This window comes from Tyto alba, unplaced genomic scaffold, assembly GCF_018691265.1.
Source record: "Tyto alba isolate M040663 unplaced genomic scaffold, T.alba_DEE_v4.0 Super-Scaffold_38, whole genome shotgun sequence".
Lineage (NCBI taxonomy): Eukaryota > Metazoa > Chordata > Aves > Strigiformes > Tytonidae > Tyto > Tyto alba.
Window position 1 is genome coordinate 7,648,228 of NW_024881313.1, and position 23,207 is coordinate 7,671,434.

The 23,207-nt window shown below is 38.3% G+C and overlaps 1 protein-coding gene across 1 annotated transcript in view; it reads right to left on the minus strand.

The window, feature by feature from the left end:
* Nucleotides 1–21,400, minus strand: part of ABCB5 (ATP binding cassette subfamily B member 5) — a 34,811-nt gene extending 13,411 nt beyond the window's left edge. The window contains exons 1-16 of the mRNA XM_032991678.2: nucleotides 21,358–21,400; nucleotides 20,152–20,305; nucleotides 19,630–19,696; nucleotides 19,210–19,401; nucleotides 17,843–18,014; nucleotides 16,699–16,823; nucleotides 14,465–14,639; nucleotides 13,388–13,501; nucleotides 12,423–12,533; nucleotides 9,934–10,059; nucleotides 8,456–8,659; nucleotides 7,129–7,299; nucleotides 4,469–4,630; nucleotides 3,736–3,975; nucleotides 1,594–1,740; nucleotides 1,071–1,175 (exon numbers count right to left, since the gene is read on the minus strand). Coding sequence (XP_032847569.2) covers nucleotides 1,071–1,175; nucleotides 1,594–1,740; nucleotides 3,736–3,975; nucleotides 4,469–4,630; nucleotides 7,129–7,299; nucleotides 8,456–8,659; nucleotides 9,934–10,059; nucleotides 12,423–12,533; nucleotides 13,388–13,501; nucleotides 14,465–14,639; nucleotides 16,699–16,823; nucleotides 17,843–18,014; nucleotides 19,210–19,401; nucleotides 19,630–19,696; nucleotides 20,152–20,272 — 2,232 coding nt within the window. The 5' untranslated portion in view covers nucleotides 20,273–20,305; nucleotides 21,358–21,400. The remainder of the gene's footprint in view (nucleotides 1–1,070; nucleotides 1,176–1,593; nucleotides 1,741–3,735; nucleotides 3,976–4,468; nucleotides 4,631–7,128; nucleotides 7,300–8,455; nucleotides 8,660–9,933; nucleotides 10,060–12,422; nucleotides 12,534–13,387; nucleotides 13,502–14,464; nucleotides 14,640–16,698; nucleotides 16,824–17,842; nucleotides 18,015–19,209; nucleotides 19,402–19,629; nucleotides 19,697–20,151; nucleotides 20,306–21,357) is intronic.
* Between the last annotated feature and the right edge of the window lie 1,807 nt (nucleotides 21,401–23,207).

Sequence of the window (23,207 nt, forward strand, 5' to 3'; positions counted from 1 at the left end):
TCAAAATTAGACTATATGCAGTAGCAACACTAAGCCAAATTGCACATGGATTAGGAGATTTTCAGAAAAATTGTACTTCTTCCTAAACTAGTGGTAGAAGAGATATGGTTTTGTTTTCTTTTCCCCTGACCACACAATTAAAACCCAATGTGTACTTTGTAACAGTCTGCAAAACCCATCTGGCTCTCATGTTACCCTAGCTGCATAATTCATACCTGCTGAAGTAATGCTCTGAAGGACAAAGAGCGCAGTCTCATTGTTAGTATTTCCCCAGACTTCCCAAACATGAATCCCTGGGGGAGGAAAGAGAGTCACATTTTCTCATTTGATGTTTTAACTCTGTTTATAAAGCTGCACAACAAAAGCAATGACACCGAAAAGTCTCCTACAACCCCTTGTGTGTATGTAAGTCTTGGGAAAAGTGCCATTCACATTCCTGGAACCTGAAACTTCCCACAGAAAGGAAGCAACACAGCAAAGAAGGCAGAAGCTTTGTAACGCCTTATCCGTATGCTCCAGCAGCACTAGAAGATAAATCAGCCTATCTAGTTGTTGGCCTCCCTACTCTGACTGCTACCAGAGATTCACTCACAGAACTCATACCAGTGGATTTTATGATATGGACATCAATGTGCAGTAACTTTTTCCTGCAAGCTGTGGAACGGTCATAAGAGGACAGTAAATGATGGAGTTTGCTTGATGGTATGAAAAACACCATCTGCTATGGAAAGAGTCCATTTTATACTTACTTTGGCAAGATCCTATAGATTGTCAATGAGAAATGTCAGTCTTAACTTTGACTTTTAAGGCCAGACCCTTAACTTTGATTTTAATCATGATGAATCCACATTGACTTCAGTGGCTTATTTAAACCAACAGCAAATATGGACCTATGCCTTTAAGTAGACGCATCCATTAAAGCCACATATCTCAGGAAGAACCCTGGCACTTCTGACTGTTTTTGTAAGCTCTGATTGGTGTTATGCCTCTCAGACTGCATTGATATGAGTTATACCTGCAGCCTACTGGGAAGTTAAGAACTTCTAACATTTCAGTGTAGTGACACTTACTTGGATTAGGTGTGTTGCTAAAATAATCACTCCAAGCAAAAGAAACATTAAAGAAAGCACCAAAGTGTTTTTATTCCTCTTCTCTGGATCTGTTTCTTGAAAAGCCTATGCAAGAAAAGACACAAAAATAAGTATGTAGACAATGAATGCCAGTTACATAAACTAGCCTTCGTCTCAAGAAGCTTGTCTACTTCAATTTCTCTTAGCAAGTATCCTGGATCCTGAAATCAGTCTGCAGTCCACTTTCTGTTGAGGGCCAGAAGACAGTCCAGCTTTCCATTTAACCTACATCTTGCTAATTTGTTCCCCCAGCTCCAGTTACTGTTCCTCCTCTTCTCTGCTAGTCAGATGGGGTTCCACTGGGCTCTGCCTCCAGAGGGTCACATCACCAACATTTATCCATTTTTCATTGCATCCATTTATACAAGTGAATCCCACCCAGAGTCTTACACAGGGAAAACTGGATCAGCCTGAGGGAGGTTCAGGACTGCAACATCCCTTTGCAAAAAACCCCCGAACTTACCCCAATGATTTTTCCAAATATAACAGCGAATGCAGGATGGACCCCACCTGAGATGGCAGCAGCAATCATTCCCAGCAGTACATACAGCCACTCAGGTTTGTTCAGAGCCAGAATTCTTGAGTAAGGCACAGCAGGGAGATTTTCTTCCTACAGGAAAGTGAAAGCTGCAGATTTGACTTGGAAAGTTGCAGAACATGAAATTCCCCAGGCAGCGGGTGTTCATCAGGCTTTGAGTAGCACACTGTCTTGGAAAACTACTGAAAGCCCCCTCTGTGCACTCAGACTGAGCAAACATGATGGATATCTGCAGCTTTGCTGTTTCATATCCTAGAACTTCAACTGTACTGTAAAAGTTTGGAGGCAAAAAACTTAACAAAAGGCTAAGTCATGAGGGGAGAAGGGCCAGGACAATTAATTGAAAGTCAGATAGGACTGGTTACTGTGAGTGGCAACTAACACTTGAATCTTTATAAAGAACTAAAAGTCTCACTGTTCAGAGAACAGAAAAGATCCCTCCTGTTCAGCTAAACACTAGTGGGCTGGCAATAATACAGTTGGGTAGAGAGGTCATCTTTCTCTTTTGCAAACCATAGCCTATGCATCATTACTAAAAGCATGAAAGAGGCATATGTAACAGTCAGCCTGCATCTCCTTTGAAAGTACAAAAATGCCCTGTTCTGCTTTTCTAATTTACTCGAGTGCCTATGCCTCCACAGGGGGAGTTTTGGAAAAGCAAAAAATGAAAACACTGGAAATGAGACAAAATATTAGGCAGGATTATGAGTAAGTTCCTCTTTCTTCCTGGTTATTTTATCCCATGTTTTAGATGTTGAATGAACATGTCTAAGCCTCAACCATAAAAGTGGGCTGAGATTTCTGAAATAATTGCAACGGTTGCATGCTTGATTTCTTAATTTTTTTGTGAATGTGATGAATAGTGAAGTCTTGAGCATTAACACCCACTACTTCCTCTGAGGTCTTAAGCAGTATTAATACACAGACAAAAAGTATCTTTTGAGGTTTCACAACTTTTTTTTTTTGTGATAATATGGATGGATTCAGCTCCTTCATACTGTTTAAAGTACGTATTATCTGGAAGCTGTATTTTAGTGAGAAGATATATTGATGAATACAAATTACACTAAGGCTTCCATAAGTATTTTAAATAATCAAATGCTGTATTACAGATGAATTCCTAACTTCTATAGATTTAAAAGGATCCATGGTTTTACTTCAGAATTTACATTTAATTTTTTTGCTTCAAGGATGCTGAAACCAAGTTAAAAAAATAAAAAACAAACAAAACCAAACAAATCCAAACAAATCCAAACCCCCAAAACACCAAACAACTCTTCCAATATATTTAATGTAAAATAAATGCTGTAGTTTAAGCTGTACAAAATAGGAAAAAACAAAATCAAGTTTCTATTGAGCTGCCTACCCAAAGTCTAATTCAGAGTCCACCAGAAATCTGCTCCTATTGATTGACATGGGCAAGTTTTACTCAGCTTTGACAAAGCAAAGTTCTGTTTCTAAAAACTGAGTTTCCTATGTGACTTTTATTTATATGACACATTTGTCAACTGAAGTGTTTTATCTGAATAAAAACCTCCAGAACTGGATGTTTTAAAGCATATACTAAGGCTGAGAGAGAGAATAATGGTTCTTTTATTTAGAACACACTTCAAAATTTTAGAGTTTTGATATATTTTTTCATCTGACATAAATGCAGCATGATATTCCAGTGCCTTAAAACTTGGTATGCACACCCCAGGGATTACATTATGCACCAGTATTTGCAAGTGAATGCCAGCAAAGTAAAGAATCCTGCAAATGAAATCTCACAGCTCGTTTTAATTAGACAGAATTAAAATTTCAATAACACTGAAATGAAAAATCAACAGCACAAGTTTTTTCCAGCTCCACACTAAGTCAATAGTGTTAAAATGAAGTTTTTTGGTAAGAAGTATGCTCTTATCCCCATATTCCTAGGCAAATCTCAGACTGGTGAGTACTGACTGTAATAGCACCAGAGTAAAGGTTGCATGGCAGCCAGCTATCTAAAAGTAATTAAAATTATGTGTTTTGTGGTTATGCTTACATGTTATCACTAAAATTCTAAACTAAAGTTTTAATACCAACCTCCAGCTCTATTTTTTTCTTTTTCCCAGAGGACTTTTTCTTAGAAGAGCGTCTCTTGCTCTTATATCTGCTGGATCTTCTTCGAATGCTGCCTCTCCCAGAGATCACCGATTCTTCAAAATGATCTTGAAGAGTCAGCTCCTCCACAAAATCATTTATGTCATTTTCCTCATATTCCTCAGCCCCTGTGTCTTCACTTCCTTCTGATGTCCCATCATCTTGAACATAATTACTATGACCCTATTGAGAATTCAGGATATACAATCACAAGGTGTCTTGAGTAGGGAAAGGGAAAAGTAAAATTTTTGTCTTGTGAATATTGTTGTTTCAATCATGTGATCACTATTGCCCATAGGCCACCTATATTTCATTCTGCAATTGCAGAGCAGTAGAGTATTTGGTCCTGATTTTTTTTTTTTTTCATTTTTTCTCTTTTTCTTTAAGCAGTCTATTGAATCCACTTGGAATCTAACAATTCTGTGGTTATGCCGTAATTATGTAGTCTGTGACTTCAACTCACTTATGTTTTTGACATATCTGATGGCATAAATTTGAAACACTTTAATGGGTAAAAGCCCCAAGAATTCCAAGCCCGTGTCTGTGCCCAGACTAGAGTGATTGAGCAGCTGCCAGCTGGACAACAGGCAGGAACTACAGAGGAAAAATGGCTCCACATACCAGCATTTCACAACTTTGTGAAACAGAGAAATAAAATAAAAAGATTTGCCCTTACCTGCTGCATTACAAGAGAATAATAGACTCCCTTCTGCAACATGAGTTCACCATGTGTTCCTTGTTCAACCACAACGCCTTTCTCAAATCCAGCAATGGTGTCAGCAGTCCTGATGGTAGATAGTCTGTGAGCAACCACAATGGTGGTACGTCCAGTCCGAGCCTTACAGAAAAACAACAAAAGCAATTTATACTAAAATATGCAAAAAAAAAATATCACAGAAATAAATCAAAGTTCTTTTAGGCATTTATAATATAAAATAAATCCAAACTTTAAAAATAATTATTTCTTCTAATACAGTGTCTGAGGATATGTTCAATTGCCTAATTCAGGCAGAGAAAACCACATTAATCTAATTAGTCAGGCAATGCAGGTATTCAAGGTTATAATTAAGGTTATTTGACTTTTTACCAAACTTGAACTGCTTGAAATAAAGTTGCCCATAGAGCGTTTCCGTGTGTATGCACGCACAGGAGGGAAATACAGTGAGAATAGTTAGATCTTTCTCAAAATATAGCTAGGATAGCTAGTATACAAAGAAAGGATATTTTCTTTATATACTGTCCATGCATAGTTTTGGAAGTATAACATCAGCATGACTCTGATAAAAACTTAGCAGGAAAGCGTAGAGGATTGGAGCACATCTGGGGTTGGAAGTGGGTTTTAATCACTCCCTAAAGTTATCTCCCAGTCTTTTGAAATCAGCTACATCTCAAATCAGGGGCCTGCTGGGATTTGGCAGGGAGAGCCACCAAAGCCTCGGTCTGCAGGTTACATGCTCCATCCCTCTCCAGCTCTCACACGCAAGCTTGTGGCTGCTGGAGAGAGTGGCTTCCCTCCTCACTGATGCCTGGAGCAGAGGGTGGCTTGGGGGCAGGAGGAGAAACCCAAGGGGACCTCACACAACAAATGTGTTCTGCAGTCAAGGAGACTGCTGGAAGCTGGTTTCTGCAGAATTTTCACATTGTATAAGCACAGGAACAGAGGCATGGAGAAGATGAGGACAGCTTCAGTAGGCAAATGCTTCCATGGAGATTTGGATTCTTCCCCTACACCTGCCATTAAATTCTCATGGATCTGCTGCAAGTTACTCAAAGCTTGTTACAGGAGCTCTGCCTCATTGCAGATTTCATGGCTGTGTCCTAATGAGCAGAGCTGTGGAGCCTTCATCACTGCAGCTGGGAGCTGGGAGCAGAACAAGCAAAATGCTTTAAAAATGGCAAAGTTATCTGAAAAATCCCATAGTACAAGCATCTACATGTGACTGCTCAGAAACAGTGTGCATTTGTTAATGAGGTTAATATCTCTGCTCCTCAACTGTAAAAATAATGAACAATATTAGCACCACTTTTTCCACTCAGGGATGCTGAGAAGAAATTTGTAAATCCCATTTGGGGATTACGTTGATGGACATCAAAAAGTTGTGAAAAGGTGAGAAAGTTATGATTCAGGTCTCATTTTGGTGTGTCCTGGGAACATGCTGAAGGATGAGAAAGAGTATATAGAATAGTCCCCTTAACTGAGTGATCTCCCTCTATGTTATGCAATAAATGAAGCAATAAGCTGGAATTAAAGAACAGGAGGAAGAAAGCTAAACTACAGCTCAAGCAGCAATCTTTTAGTGCTTATCTTTACAGCAGTAATATAATTTATATACAAATTAGATTAGATTAATATTATTTTTGCACCCACATGTTACCTCAATACTAATAATATCTGTATAGTCACATGAATATATCCAACAGCTACATTTTACCTCAGATTTAAAATGAATAGCAATAGAGGTGGTAAATTCTGTATTTCCCTTGAGTCGTATTTGTAACTCATATATCTCTGTGCATAACTACTGAAATGAAAGGCAGGATTTTTCACTTAGCTTTTAAAAATACATTAAAATAAATATTAGTTAAATGAAAAAGCATTTCATCCCACCATGAAATTCTTTGTAAATCAAAGCCTTTAGGCTCTACTAGATCTTGGTGAAAACTGCTGACGAAGGAGGGCTGTGAGGAAGGGACTGTGAGCTGGTGGGACAGAGGCATGGGTACAAGCTCTGACAGCTCTGCTCCACAGTAGCACCCATCCTAGAGGTGTGGGGCTGACAGAAAAACACAAGGGGGGCAGAAAGTCAGTGTTTGTAACTGGCTCAGCTTTTGTTCTGTGATTTGCATTCAGTCTCTGAAAAGAAAGAAAATGATTAAATCCCAAGAGCTTTCTGAAAATTATGAAGCAACTGTTCAGTCAAGAACAAATAGTAAAAATATTATACTCTGCATTTCTATTAATCTACCTGAAAAAAAGCCATTCAGTCCTCATACCTTGACTTGATAAGATACTATCCGTATTTCACCAGCAAATGAACAACTGTGATTTGAGGAAGGTTGTGCAGGAGAAGTAAGTTAGTTACACATGACTAAGTGTCTTGGTAATTCCTAATAACATTAAAAAACTCCCAAGTGGACATGATCCCTAAGTAAAATTTTTATCATTTAAACTCCCTGTTAAAACAGAAAATGGAAACATCCATCCAAATTCAATTTTCCAGTGTTCTTGATTCCAGTGGAAACCTGCACTAAAAATTGTATGTTATTTTTTTTTTTTTTTAAAGCACTGTTACACCTTTTCATGGAGACTGATAGCTTTAATAACATGACTCCCACCTTATCAAGAGCTGCTTGCACTATGGATTCACTCTGAGTATCTAGTGCAGACGTAGCTTCATCCAGAAGAAGAATCTTGGGATTTCTTGCCAGGGCACGGGCAATAGCTATTCTCTGCTTCTGTCCTCCACTCAGCTGAGCCCCTCTTTCCCCTACCATGGTGTTAAATTTCTGAGAAAGGAGCAAACAAAACAGAAGTTGTAGAATGTCTCACATTAAATCCTCATTTCTCTGTGCGTACTCAGCTTCTAGACAAGACATAGCTTTATGCAGCTGACTTCAGCATGGGCAGAGCAAACATGTAACTACATCCATCCATCTAGCCCTCCAGCCCAAGCCCTCTTACCCCTATTACATACTTTACATGCCTAATTTTGAACTTATGATTCTTTAAAGTCTTGTTATTTACTGCTTGATCAGAGAGTGCTCCAAACCCCGTGTTTTCTCAAGACAAGCCCGTAAAAGGCATCTCTGTATTTACCGAGGACTGCCTACCTTTCCAACAGAGTTGGGATCATAGGGACCCGCTAGGACCTATAATGTTGCCTCCTCTGAATCTGAGACATTCCCTTTGGAGCCATGGCTTGGTTCCTACTGTGTCACTCATTCCAAAGTGGTGAGTCTCAAAGTCCACTGTAATCTTTTATTATATAGCTGTTTAAGAGTGAATGTAATCAAATAACTCTTCCTGAGAAGAAGGAAGCTTGGAACAGACTGACACGCTAGAAATGGCATATTCTTGAGAGATGGGGGCTGATCTCTCTGAAGCAGTAGAAGAATTTGAAATAAAATCCCAGGAGGGAATTTTTACCACATCTTTTTAACTGCAGGACCAAAAGAAAGGACATATCATCATCCATTCCTGAGGATGTGTTTTGAATGAGTGATCTCACTTTCTGCTCCTGCCCTGAAAGGAATAACGCACCTACTGCTAGGAGAGGGCTCAAAGCTGTGACTCTCACTCAGAGAGAGAGCTCAAGATCCCAGCTGCTAAAAACTGCCTTGGCTCTGGGTATACTTATTTATTTCTACTTCCCATTTCCTATTGACTGTGCAGACAGCTCCTGACAAAGGGTTTTGGATTTCTGGATCTTCTCTCTAAAAGCCCAACTCTTCCCATGCCTCGTGAGATGGGTAGGGATGGTAACACAGCTGTGAAGCTTCCTTTCTCCTGACTTAAGACATTGACATATAGCTGCTGGAGGATACGAGACTATTCTGGGAAGTTATACTACAACTTGAATTCCCATGCTCTCCCTCTCAGAAACAAGACACCAGCCTAAATGGACCTTTCGTTCTTACACTCAAAAGAAGTTAATGAACTCACATCAGGCAGTCTAGATATAAAGTCAAAAGCATTGGCTTCCTTGGCTGCTTGCTCAATTTCAACATCAGAAATATCTTCTCGGCCATAGCGAATGTTCTCAGCTATTGTTGTTGCAAACAAAACAGGCTCCTGGCTCACAATACCAATGTTTTCTCGTAGCCACTTTACATTAAGTGTCCGAATATCCTGACCATCCAAGGTAATCTGGGAGGAAAAGCGTATGCCAAAGAAGTTGATGAAATGCATTCTGTTTATAATAAATCTATTATTTACTATTGACTTAAGTATCAGCTATAAGGACAATAAAGAAAAAAATTGTTGTCTTTGATAGAAACTTGTGTTGGGGTAGGAGTTACAACTGCAGCTTTTCCATCCACTGCCCAAGCTAGAAAATGGTGAGGAGAAACATAAACAGGGAAGATATAGGAGTTCTTTTGTTGGTGTCGTTCCCTCTGCCCTACCAATAAACATGCTGTCCAAACTGGCTTAAGAGTTTTCCAGATTCCCTGCACATTTTTTTAGCCTTTTCTCATGTCCCTGTGCCAGTCTGCTGCCCTCACAGTTGTGGCTGCACAAATGCCTCTGTGGCTGTGCTTTACGCCAGGTCAAAGAAATAATCCAAGTTGACTAAAAAGGAAGGGAAAGTTATTTTTAACCTAGATCATTTGCAGTGTGGTCCTACAAACACGGACATTAGCACAGGGGAGGAACAGCAAACTAAGGCATGTGGGCAGGAATGAACAGCCACAGAAACACTAAGTTTAAGAAACAACTGTGTTGATAATAGATAGCTGCCTTGATACATTATGTAGTGATAGTTCAGCATTTAATATTTGAAATGCTTCCCTAGTTCCAACCAGCAGTAACAACTACTAAGTATCATTCTTCAAATATTAAGTTTAAAAAGAATAATTTCCTTTAAAATATATTGTTTATTTTTCTCCTTTTTTTTCCTTTGGAAGTTTCTTATGAGAAGCATTTACCATTTACTGACCAGATCTAGTGTTCTGTGGTAGGGAAGATATACAGTGTGTAATGATGGAAACTTGCTGTGGGTTAGCTGATAGAGAAAAATGAGCCAAGAAAACAACCATTTAAAATAGGAAAAGTCTCTCTATGTTCTAGTTTGTGTTCAGTGAAAGGAAGCAAAATACAGAAGAACACTCTTTGCTTAGAAAAATTTACAGAACTTTAAAAGTCAGTGGTTGATGAAAATAATTTTAAATTCAGATCTTGCATCTGTTCAAAGATTTGTGGTATTTACTACTTCTGGCACAGTACCACAACAAGGAGGAGAATAATGAAGTCAAGCCAACAGGAAAAGATAGTAAATTTGAAATTTAAATTGTGGAAATGCTGAACTATGCAGAGATATGATCAAATTCAGTAAAAATTAAAAGCCAAGGTTCAGTCAATATGGCAAACTCATGCTTATCCTAATAGTTCTCAATTTTTACAGTTCTCTTTCAGGCACTCACTTCTCCCTGGACAGGATCGTAGAATCTCTGCAGCAACTGAATAGTAGTGCTTTTTCCACAGCCACTGGCACCAACTAAAGCAATGGTCTTCCCAGTTTGAACTTTCAAGTTTAGACCCTTGAGGACCTGGGGATAAAAAATAAAAAAGTATATCTCTTAGTTTGTCAAGTTTGATTAGAAAACAGTCTGTAGAGGTAACTGTAGCAATAATCAGGCAGTAGTAAGGGGCACAGTCTGAAGGTATGGCAATTATACCTGGGAATATTCTGGGGCGCTGATATGAAAGAGCCTGCACCTATGCTTGTGAAGTGTATTAGCCTTCAAAACAGGATGGTTACATGCAACCTGCCTTTTGGGAATGGTCCCTGGATCCTTCTGGCTACCAAACCAAGCCTGGGAATTATTTGAGAAGATTGATAACTGGAACAGACCAAGTTCATGCCAAGAAACATTTTAAGAGTTCCCTTGCATAGACCATTGCATTCCAGTGCCTGGGAAAATTCTCCAGCACACTCAAATCAACTAATATAGACACAACCATGGTACTGTGAATGGAACAGCTCATTTTCTCCAATTTGTGTGATCTGGTAGCAGGCTCAAAGTCTTGTGTTCTCCTGCTGTCCTCCATTTTCCAGTGCTTAGACAATGGCATAACACTTAGTTATGAATCTCACAGAAAAATACTTCTAAGGTGCTAAGTATTATTATTGAGAAACAAGGGTGCTTTCTTCTATTTTTAGAATATAAATGGCTGTTTTGACAAGGTAACTGCTGGAAAGCCCTTAATAAATCCCAATCTTTATTGCTAACATCTTCAGCAACCTGAGGAGTAGTTACAGATTAATGATATATTTGTTGCCATTTTCACATTTAGGAACATTTTACCTCAAAAGTTGTCCATGTCATATACGAGTAATGCTGTGTAGTTGCCAAAATATTTGGCTGCTATGGGAACTCTTCTTGTTTATACCAGGCTGATTTATAATTTTGCCTACACATGTTTTTGCAATGAGAGATTAAAATAGTTGCAATATTGCTCTCCTATCCCAGTGTTACATCCAGCAGGGCTTGTATCTCCAAGAAGCTGATATCCTGGTGCCTGCATTATCAAGTAAGAACTATATTCTGGATACCATAATTTCTCCAGATGAAAATAGTCACAACCACCTAATAGAGTATTTCTAACTCTCTTATCGGACAAGGTGTTGTCAAGATTAAAACTGACAATAACTAGACTCCTTAGATCTCTTTGATTTGGTTTAGCCTGGACACCAGAGATTACGCTGTGTTGCATCAATTGCTTTAGAGATAGTGGATAACTTCTACACATCTTTGCTGATTCCTTTTGGCTCTATTAAATAACATTGATAGTCTTAGGAGGGAGAGATGCTGACTCAGTAGATTCGGGAAGGATGACAAAAAATCCCTTATTTCCCTCCCATCTGGCGTGTAGACCCGTAACATAGCTCATCAGCCTGCATAGAATTTTTAGGAAGAAGGATGAAGAGTCTGCTCTGTCACTTTTGATTTCTGAGCCAAGAGTGAAAGAAGATGCATTGCACTGACTTCAGTTAGGCTGAAAGCCAAGCTCTGGGTCTGTCCTTCAGCAGCCCCAGTGTCCTGGAAACAGAGTTGATGCATGATGGGACAGACCTCAGAGGCAGGACGAGCCATCTGAAGAAATAGCCATAGTGATATGAACTTTCCTATTCTCACCACTTAAATGGCATGTCCAGCTTTTAAATGTTGATATTTAAAATCTCTCTTTCTACCTTTTTCTTCATAAAATAACAACAGTAAATAATTTTTCCTTTCACCTTTATCAAGGTCTTCATAAGATTATAAACTTTTGAATATAGTAGAGAGGTAAAACCAGCTATGTCACCACAAACATAATCACCATGACATGTTGTATGCAGCACTGCAAAATAAGGGTACTAAAAAAAGTTCAACTGGCAAAGAATAGGGACGTCAGTTTGTTGAACAGTAATTTTAACATCTGCCCAAGATAATATCTGACTTCCAAAGATATATTTAGAATGGTATTTTTCAATCCATTTGATGGCATATTGTTGTAATACGCCTATCTCATGTGTCATTTTTCACATGGGATATCACAGCAACTCAGAACAACCAAGGGACTGGAAAGAGCAACTTCTTGGTTTAACTGTGGAAAGTCTGAAATTTTTAATGACAGAACTTGAAAAATCATATTTGGTTTATCAGAGTTCTTGCCCACAGAAATTCAGACTAGGAGCAACACATGTTCTTCTTACCTTTGTCCAGCAGAGGAGAATGGTGAGCAGGTAGCCAGTGGCAGCAAATCTAGAGCTTTGTCTTTGTGCACTATTGCGGGGTGGAAAATAATGTCCCATCTCCCAAGATAAGAATGCATTTTGCATTCAAGAACAACAACAAGATTGGACATATAATATGGACATAGGCTTCAGAATTTCCATACAGTAGATTAATCCAAAATGAACACCTACTTTAACATCAGGTCTGGATGGGTAACTGAAATGGATGTTTCTGAATTCAATTTCTCCTATGAGTTTGTCTGGTTTGTAGCCGTCCTGAGAACTGCTATCTATGAGTCGTTTCTGGAAAGAGGTTTTTAAAATATATCACTGGTTATTACACTTTTGGAACTGTTATTTCAGCTGGGTACATTGTTCTCTCTACTTTCTCAGCTGCTGGTTTACATTGCAATACACCATTGCAGAGCTGCTGCATTTTACTCTCAGGATGCTGAATACAGGAAAACATCTAACTGAATTCTACTTTGACAAATATAGTACATTTTCAAATGCAACAAAATCCAGAGCAGAAATCTGTAATTGCAGAACATAGCTGTACTACCTTGCAACCAAAACATGGTCCTCAGTAATCCATATAGAAGGATTTTATACTCACATCAAGAATGATGCAGCCATTTCTGAATGAACTTTCTAGTCCTACTTGTTTAAACTATTTTATATACACGGATATCCAATTGCTGCATAACATGGCAAGATCAAGATAATAACAATCTCAGCACTGCAGTTTTGTATTATTTTAGCTTTCAGTAACACTCACTATTAATGCCTTTCTCACGAACACCCCCACCCCGTGAAAAAAAAAAAAACAGATCAGATGAAACTGTGCATACATCCATTTTTTTAAAAAATAGTATTTTCCTACAATTTTCCCTCTGGAGTTGCAAGTCTAATATTAGAGAAAGACCTCATCTATAAATCTCGGATACACGTCAGGTTTCCAAGAATTCATTGTAACAAATAAAGATGCAGTTTTCTTGATATGAGTAGAAATATTATGGGTTTCAGTGGTAGACATCTATCGAATTTATGGTTTAGGGCCTTTTGAGCGTTTTTCTTATGTCTCCCTAGGAAAAAGAAAGAAGGGTTGGAATTAAATGTAGTTGAAAGGCTTATTTACTGCTTACTTAGATACTAACCTTATTGATAATCCGATATACTTCATAGGCAGCCCCGCGTGCATTAGCCACACTCTCCAAGTTGGGAGCCGCCTGGCCCAGGGAGAAGGTTCCGATAAACACAGAGAAAAACACCTGCAGGAGGGGGAGGGAAGCATCATGGTTAACTGATTACAGAGCCACCCGTGCCTGGCTGTTAAATGCCCAAGTCTTTCTACTACACCCTTTCCAGGAAAATTAAATACAAAACTGAAAGGTGCATTTCACAGTTTCTTCTGTCCACTCCCCATCTTTCTGGGGTGAATGGTAACTACTGACACATGCTTTTGTGGCATGAATGATTTTTTTACGTTCTTGCATTTTCTATCATGTACAAATAGAACAAATATCTTTCTGTTGCTTTCCAGATGTTCCCAAAGTTAGGAGGCTTGCAAAATTTAGTCCAGATTTTCTTAACTGAAATGCCACCTGTGGGACCAACACACAATTAACTTGACACACAGTGAGGAACTATACCGAGGAGAACTCATCAGAAGTCATTTAATTGGGAAAGTTAAGCATGTAATCAAACTTTTGACAGCAAGAAGATAGCTAAATATACCCAAACCATTATCAACTTAGACATACTGGTAATATGTGGTAAACTCTTGTAAGTAAACAACAAAATGCACAAAAGACATCGTGGCTAAATGAGATGTTGAGGACTCCCCAGTACATATTCAGCACACCAGTGAGAGTCATTTAATCCTAGCATCTACCTAGAATTTTGTTGGCAGTCCAGGTTACTTGTATTTGATCCCTAACCACCAGCTGTAGGTTGTTCATTCTGTCCTACTATAGGGTTCAAGACAAGTGAGAAAAGTGCAGATATTTTTGCCTCTACATTCATTAGAGTGGGAATTCAAGGTGCCCTGTTCAGACTTGTGGTATCAAAAGCTAAGTAAGATGAATGCCCTCCTTTCAGTTGTTTTATGCCAAGCGAGTCTCTAACAACTAATTTAACAAGCACTTGGAAGAAAATAATTATATACATCACCTACATAAAAAAAATCTCTTGAAGTTACAGATCATTTTTCAAAGCTTCATTGCTGTACTTACAATTAACACACGGCCAATGTCATAATTTTCTTCCTCAGCAGTGAGCTTGGTTCCATACCAAAATGCAAGTGCATAGGATCCGAAGATAAGAAATTGTGAAACACCTAGAGATGTGTTGGTGGTAATGGATTTTTTCACTCCAACACTTCTAGCTATCTCTAAGTTAGCATCATATCTGAAAGTGGATAAGGAAACCATTAATTTGACAGGTACTACATGCCATTCTGACTGCTATTTCCCAGTGTTGTTCTTTTAATTAAAAGAATTTTTGCCATAAAAGCAATTAAAGCCTCACAAAGGGAATAAATATGTTTTTTTTTTTTTTTTTTTTTTTTTTGACAGAGGACTAGTAGGGATATAAGTGCTTTGAATAAATCTGCTCTTACATATGCTGATAACATTGTCATACTGCTATGGAAGACATATTTAGAAAACAATTGAATATCATGACTTTGTTATCATGATGGAAGATACCATACCACTCTTCAGTCATTTGTTTGCATTAGTCCTTAAAGGACACCATGAAAAAGTTTTATCAACATTACCTATCAAAGGTAAGGTTTAGTATCCCATATTTAAAAAAGACAAAACAAAACAAAAAAACCAACCCCAGACACTATGGATGAAGGCAGGTAAACAAATAGAAGCCAGAAATCCCTCTGACACCAGTAAGTTCCCTTACTGGCCATTCTAGGAAGTCAGGAATCTTTCCCTTAGGTTAGTTTACTCATTAATATAGCAATATAGCAAACAAGTGGACATGGAAAACCAGTATAAAGACTGACAAGTTCAATATGAGACATTTCTTCTAAAGATATTTCATATTTATTCATCTATAGTTTCCAGCTAATAGCTTTCACTTACTCAAGCTCATTATGGAAAGTATAGCCTAGGAATAGTTTATCATTTTACTCATCAGTGACAGGCTCAGAAGCTTGCGCTTTTTTCCCAATACATATTTTCTATACAAAACATCCTCATAATAGGAAGACATGAAATGCAGTCAGCTGGGAAGGAATCTTAAAACAATATACATTAATTTTGTTCATGTAAATTGCTCACATGCTATCAATACTGTATTTGTTCCTAAGAAAGCCACCGGTTCCATGTTTTTTTTTTTTACATTAAGTGGAGGTGGAGCTGTGGAAGAGGCTGACTGGTCAACCATGGAGGAAAGGAAAGGCCTTAATGGCATTGAGTTACCTAGGTATATGTTATTTTGCCTCTAGAGCTTAAAAAAAAAAAAAAAAAAAAAGAAGAAAAAGTAGTTTGAAGCAGTTCCTACCACTGGATTTTCGGACACTGGTATTTGCAGGGACTAAAAAGAAGACGAGGGGGAGAAGAACTGATCTAGGTCATCTTAGGGCTTTTTTGCCTTTACTGTGTAAGTAGAAAGGGTCTTAATACTGTTGTAACTTAAGGACAAATCCCAGTAAGCAGAATACAGTGGTAGGAGATAGAGCTCATTCCTTGGAAGCAGAGAATTGCAGGAGCAGGCTGTAGGACCCTGAGCTAGGGCTAACATTGCCTTTGAAATTTCTCACAAAACCAGGGCAAACATGAGTGTGTTGAAAAAGAGATTTGTGGATCATATGGATCAGGTCTTCTGGTTTGCCTTTCCCACCTGCATGGTACTGGTGATGCCCTGCATTTGTATACTGAATGTTATTGTATATGCTTGTTGAATTGTCCGATACATATGTGAAGGAATTTGTGCTCAGCCATAACTACCTCACTTTTTACATGTGACTAAGGCCAACACTGGATTAGGTCAACTACAAGTGTTATTTTCAAATCATTAAAGTAATAAAAGCCAGTGATGCGATTTTACTTAAGGCTGTTACCCAGTGAAGCTTAAATATAAGCTCATTAATCAAAGATCAGAACAGCAGTGCACATGTTCTAGAAGTTAAGCAATTAATCACATGCTTTGTTGCATTTGACTACTAGGTAAATATAACCTTCCCACCACTTTCACTTTAAATTCAACTCCAGATCTCAATCAGAGGAGAAATTTGAGTCTATGCTGCAGTGGTAACACCAAGTAGCCTGTATTCACCGATTGGGTCTATTTACACAGCTTTATTTTCAGGTGGGCTGCCCACTTACAGAAGGATAAAATGACACCAAGGAGAATCTCATTCCCCAATCCCTCCCATACAAACCACAAACCCAACCCACATCCAAACTCCTTTCCCATACTTTAAATACAATTTTTATTTTAAAAATCTTACTTTGCTAGTGCCTTCTGCTGTCCATTGAAAGCCACAACAGTCCTGATTGCTGTCAAAATTTCTTCTGCCACAGCTCCTGCTTCGGCATAAGCAGACAGCTCTTTAGCAGTAAGGGATGACAGGAGCTGGAAAGTTGAAAAAAAGATGTTATTGCAGACTACTGAAAGTATGTTAATTGTATTGGTGAATAAGTGTGATCAGTGCTCAAGGCACAAAATGAGGTTTTAGGTAAGAGGGGGTCAACTCCTCTCTGTGCCCTGAATTTCCCCAAAATACAGCTTATTCTCTCATTGTGTTCTCATTCCAATGAAAGACTACATGAACATCAGATGAGCTTCATGACTGATCCACTTTCCTCCCAAGCTGAGGACAGCCTACAAACTACACTATGATGTGTGTGGGGCCAGGGAAGTGTGACATAGCTGCTTTGGAGGTGTCTGAGTTGTTCAGAAACTAGAGCACCAGTAGACGTTGAAGTAAGCAAGGTAGTTGCATTACAGCTTCTAATGTTCTTCCTAGCTCATTTGAAATACTTTAAGTAGAAAAAAATCCTGGTATTACAGATAAGTAACCACTCAGGAATACAAGCCATATCCATTCATGTGGCTATAATGGATCACAAGGGAAAAATATTTTCCTATCTGAAAGGGAAACCTCTCCAGATATTTCACTAATTCATATCACTCCAGTCTGCAGCAGCTGTATATATCCTAGCTTCTACTCTGTATGCAGCATGAAACTTGGGAAAATATTTGCAAGAGATGTGGTATCATATACGTGCAGATGCAAAGAACTTGAAAGGCATTTGTGTTAAGAGGGAAGGATGAGGGTCACATGCGTGTGCCTGGGCTTCCCCAGTGCTCTGCATGAGGAAATCACTATGTGATGAAGATGCTCCAATGCAGATTACCCTCCTGCCACATGGCACGAGGACAGTATGTGGACAGAAAGAATAGGAACTACAGGTACGTGCCTGGGACCCCAGAGAAAAGCTACAGAAGGAATGGAAAACAAAGTAAGCATGGGGCCAACCTCCCAGCTTAAAAACCACACTAGGTTTTCCCCATTCTTTTCTCTTTTCCTGTGTGTAAAAGTTATAATGTTTTTTCTGGTTTGCTTTGTTTATTAATCCCCACACACTTACAGTTGACCAAACTGCTGCTGATGCAGCAAGCAGAGGGCTGACTGACAAAATCACCAGTGTCAGCTTCCACCCGTAGATGAATCCTATAATAATCCCTGCCAGAAATGTGGCAAAAAACTGTACAAATATACAGATCTTGTCTCCGATGCCTTCGTGGATGGTGTTGATGTCACTTTAAATAATAATAATGATAAAAAAAAAAAAAAAAAGATTTGTTAGCTTTGAATACCTTTCATTCTATCTCCCTCCCCCTCTGTTTCATGCTGTGTGGCCTAATGTCAGAAGCTTTGCCATTTCCTAACTGGCACAGTGAAATTCCTAACCACAGCTACTGAACAGTACCACTAGTTTCTTGTGTGGCCAAAACACAGCAGAAACCTATTTTTTAGGACTAATTTTCTGTGTTTTTCATCATTCTCTGCTGTTTCTGTGCCCTGTCACTAGGTCACAAATGACCTAGTTTCCTTATCTATCATCCAAATGGAGCAATACAAGCAAACAGCCAAACAGCCTCCTCACCTTCCATGACCATCTCCAAATGATTCCTTCCTCTCAGCTTTCTGATGCATTTTATGTTCTTAATTTTGGCTACAGAATCAGATCAAGGGTTATCTCCATTCTATCAGAACAACTATTATTTGGAAGAACCTCTGTTTTTCATACAGATTTCCTTCCCCTTTTTCTTTTCCCAACACATACAGATATTAGAGCTGAGAGTGGTTTCATTTAAGTTTCTCTTCTACCTTTCAGAACACAGGTCTGTCCAAGGCTACCTTAAAATTCAGAAAAAAAAAAATAAATCTGTGTTTGTGCATATAGTCCCATTGTATCTTGGGACATACAGTCCTCACCTTTAAGTATATTTAAGTCTATGGAAAAGCTCCATTGGAGCTAATTGGATTAACTAATTGGATGGAGTCCAGCCTGAGATCTGGCTGGATGTAAATGCAAGCTTATTTCCATTCAATAACATGTCAGAGCTTTCAGTGTTTGTAAACTATGTGGAGACAGCAGAGCTGTTTATTTAGTACTGTCTGCCATGTACTTCATGGACATCAGAAAGCCAACATCAGGCATTTCACTGAAAAAACCCTTCCACTGCATATATCACAGAAACTGCACAAATGAAGCTGAAAAGGAGAATTAATTTCTCCCTCAGAGTTGTAATATTTCACACATTAGGTTTGGGTTTGTTTGTTTGGTTGTTTTTGTGGAGGGATGTATTTTTGGAAGGGGGTGACGGTTGTTGTTTTTTCCTTTTTGATTTTTTTTTTTAAACTCTCTATCAGCTATTCCATAAATGATAAATGGCAGTTTTCTTTTAAATGTCATAGTTATGGGGAGTAAAAAATTAACAGAGCCCTCACTCTGTCAGTCTGGTGTTCAGCGTTCCTATCTGGGTAGTATCAAACCAAGCCATCTCCTGATGAAGCACTGCAAAAAAGAATTTCTGCCGGATCCTTGCTGTTTGCCTCGTAGCAGCAATCAAAAATGTCCACACTTGGATGGTGCTCAGGATCAGCACAGCAAAGCCAATTCCTACATAGTAGTAAGCAAACCTGTGATAAGGAAACAAAAGGCCATATGACGTATCTTGTGAGAAGTTACAACACACAAAGCAACAATTAGTATTCATTTATGATACCAGAGTAAATACTGAAGCCTGTGAATACATTATTGGGAAGCCTTCTTGAAAAGGCAAACATTTGGCTTCTGCTCAAAGGGATAACACAGTAAAAGAAAATCCCCCAATACTCTGTTAACAGAATAACTAAAAAGCCTCTTACTTTGTCATTTCACTTTCTATGTCTATGCCTGGAACTGATGGACAGCTGGAACTGTTTACTGAAGTATCTGTGGGGGAGGAAAAAAAAGAAAAGTAGTAATATTTATGAAAGTACTATATGTAGAAGATAAATCATGGCAATCTAGGGTCATCTGCTTGGGAATGTTTTGTATTTTGCAAGTGGGATTTTGCAAAATACAAGATCATTTGGCAAATACACATTTATTTTTAAGGAAATTCTAGTAATTAGTGCCTAATCACTAAGGATACAGAAGGCAGACATACTCCTTACTGTCTTGCCAAAGTCAAGTTAATTCATAAAGGGCACATTCAATGCACTGCTTTTGCCCTGGTCTAGCCATTAAAGATTGATTAAAATGATCGGGTCATTTACAGCAGGATGAATTTTACTCATTATATACTTGTTTAGATGTACACCGGTGCATAGTCTGGGTGAAAAAAATCTTAGCCCCTGTAGCAAAACATATTTGGTATATAGAGAAGACTAATTTTAACTTTTTACCTTCTGACACATTTGATTTCATGCCGCTTAGCACAAAGATGTTTGTCATCTCTCCAAAAACAATGATCATAAGTGGCAATCCAGTACCATTTGCAGCAGCTGCGATCAAACCAACTATCATCAAAAGGACATCCACCTGATCAGCATAATGAAACTATGTGAACATTAAAAAAAAAAAAAAAAGGAAAAAAAAAAGAATTAATTTATGCCTGACAGTTCACATATTTGTTACAGTACAACAGACTTATAGGACATGCTTTATTTCTGCCTATGTATCCTAAGTAGCAACAGCACTCCAACTGAAGGTAAATGCAGGACATAAGAATTTTGTAGTAGGTCCCATAGATCTTTAAATCAGTACTCAGTAGGGTTGCTAAGGGAAAATTGGCAGGACACGTGGTTCTTCCCCAACTCAGCAGGGAAAAAACCCAAAGCATATATCGTACATGTTTCTAAGTGATTATCTCTGTACAATATATTGCATTTTGTGTTCCAGTAAGTTACATATTTACTAAGATAATGCCTTTGAAACGTAAACAAGAGTGAGTTACTGACCAGCACCTGGGTTATATCTACCAGTAGAAAATGTTTGCAGCAGAGATTGCATCTTAAGGCTTGTCTACCCGTGGACATTTGTTTGGTTTGAAGAAGGATGTGAATTTAAACTGCCATAGCTATTCCTGGATGTGGTTAATCTGAAATCAGAACATTTTATTCCTGACTGTACTAACCCTCTTTCAAAGTGTAAATGGACATGGAATAAACCAGAGATTAATAGAACTTCTCTTGTTCCAAAATAAGCAACTCCATGTGTAAGAATTATTTGGGAATAGCTGTTGTATGGAAAACTGACACAAAACCATATCCCTGGTTCTCTCAGAGAGCAGATCCCTCAGATGTCAAACACAGGTTAAATCCTTTATAAATAGAGCCAAAGCAAGGGCCTGTGCAGCGTATATGTCTTAGATCTGCCTCAGCAGGGGGGAGCTCCATCCTCCAAGAGCACGAAGGTTGCGCTGCTGTCAGCTCTACCGATATGCTGAGGAGGGAATCTGACCTAATGGGCCAAATTTTAAAGAGATCTAGCATCAATAGGTCTCAGGCTTCTCCAGTTTTTGGTTTCCTGTTAGTTGCAATTCATAAACAGCTCACAATGACAAAGAAAGAAAAGAAAATACAAAGCAGACCATCAAACTGGACGCTAACCAATTCAAAAATGCCAACCACCCGTTTCTCCGGCTTCTCATTTTCCTTCCTAGAGGGAAATACAAAACACCTATTAAGATGAGTTTTTTCTAGCAAAGCCATATTAAAATCTCCTCCCCTCTACCTCCTTCAGACACTCAGGACACCAGCAGCCAATGTGTTAAGTTAAAAGAATACTTACTTTTTTTTATTGGGCTTTAACTGATCACTTTGTTCAAGATTTTCATCATGTTGGAAGGAAGGGTTGTCATATCCCTTGCTTGCAGATTCTGTGAAATAAAAAGCAGAATTATTTTTTTTTAAACATAATAACCTATCTTTTGGACCAGTTTCTTGCAACTTTCCCTGCTGTTTCTTTTGCTTTTAAAGCTTAAAGCCGAGTTTTTCTCATGTTCTTGGAACAGCCTGGTGAATTTTTCTTGAAACTTCCTTTCTCTTCAGTACATCTTCACTACTCCAGAAAAAAGCTTCGAGCTCCATTTCTGAGATGGAAACAAACTTAATTTTTAGAATTAAAATATATTTATACAGAAAGGCTATCAAAGGCTAAAAGCAAGAACTAATTCATTCAGTAAACACCTACACAACTGAATGCAAAGGAGGAGAAACCCTACTGAAATAAGCGGAATTGCTTATAGTGAAGGCTATAATTGCTGCAGGTAGCACAGAATAGATGTGAGTTAACTGAAGAATCATGTCTTTGCCTGTAATAACCGTCTTCATTATTTCTTTATATGGCAGTAGTTGCCACACATCCCACTTCCTTTGTGCTAGGGGCTTTAGAAATCTACACAAAAGAGGAATCCTACCCCAAAAAGCTCATGATTCTAAATGCATAAAATCAGATGTAATAAATGGATAAAAATAACTGATGAGCAACCACAGTAGGGAGCCAGCTGTGAACTGCATGAGGAGAAAAGGGCTCCACACACCAGCCACCCCCAATTTACATTTACCTTAACTGCTGACTCACTATGAATAGAATTTTTCACATACTGTTTTTAATGTCAGTCAGTCTATAAAGACTGGTTTAGACAACTATTTGAAGACAATAATGGGCTTCCACCTTACTGAGCTTATTTCAGGAGCATATTCACACCCAGGCTAGGACCCACCTAAATAGTTTTATCCATGTAAATGAATTGTGTTGAACTTGGTGGAATGATTCATGCATAAACATTTTCTAGGCAGTAGCTTCAGTTCACTGGAAACTTACTGTGTTATCTCCTATAAAACCACTATGGCAATCAGGGAAGACTGTAATGCACCTTTAGATTTGGAGCTGTGGAATATATTCCTCAAATGTATACATACACACACAGAGCTTTTGTGCCTGTGACTTACCAGGATCGGAGAGGTCTTTTTCTGTGGGATTTACAAAACAGTCCTTCATTGTTCCTCTTTGATGTATGTTTATGAGATAAAGTCACATTAATCAAAACCTGTATTAAAAAAAAACAACAAAACATTTGGATGTAGCAGATATTTAAAGAGTTAACAGTCAAATATATGTGGGTTTTTCCATGACTCATTACATTTTGTTCTCAACATTATCCTACTTAAATATGATGACTAAAGAAAATACATAAGGGTGTGATAAAGAGCTATTCTGAATAAGATATTAAGAACAGTGTAAATTATTGCAGTAGAACCTAACTCAGTAGCCTGTTTTACTAGTCTTTTATGCTAAATCCCTAGATCATTAATATACAAATTATTATGGATGATCTATCACAGAATAGAGAATTTCCCTCATTATCGTATGTTTGGTTAAAATGTATTGAACAGTCATCATAGAATCATAGAATGGTTTGAGTTGGAAGGGACCCTAAAGACCATCTAGTTCCACC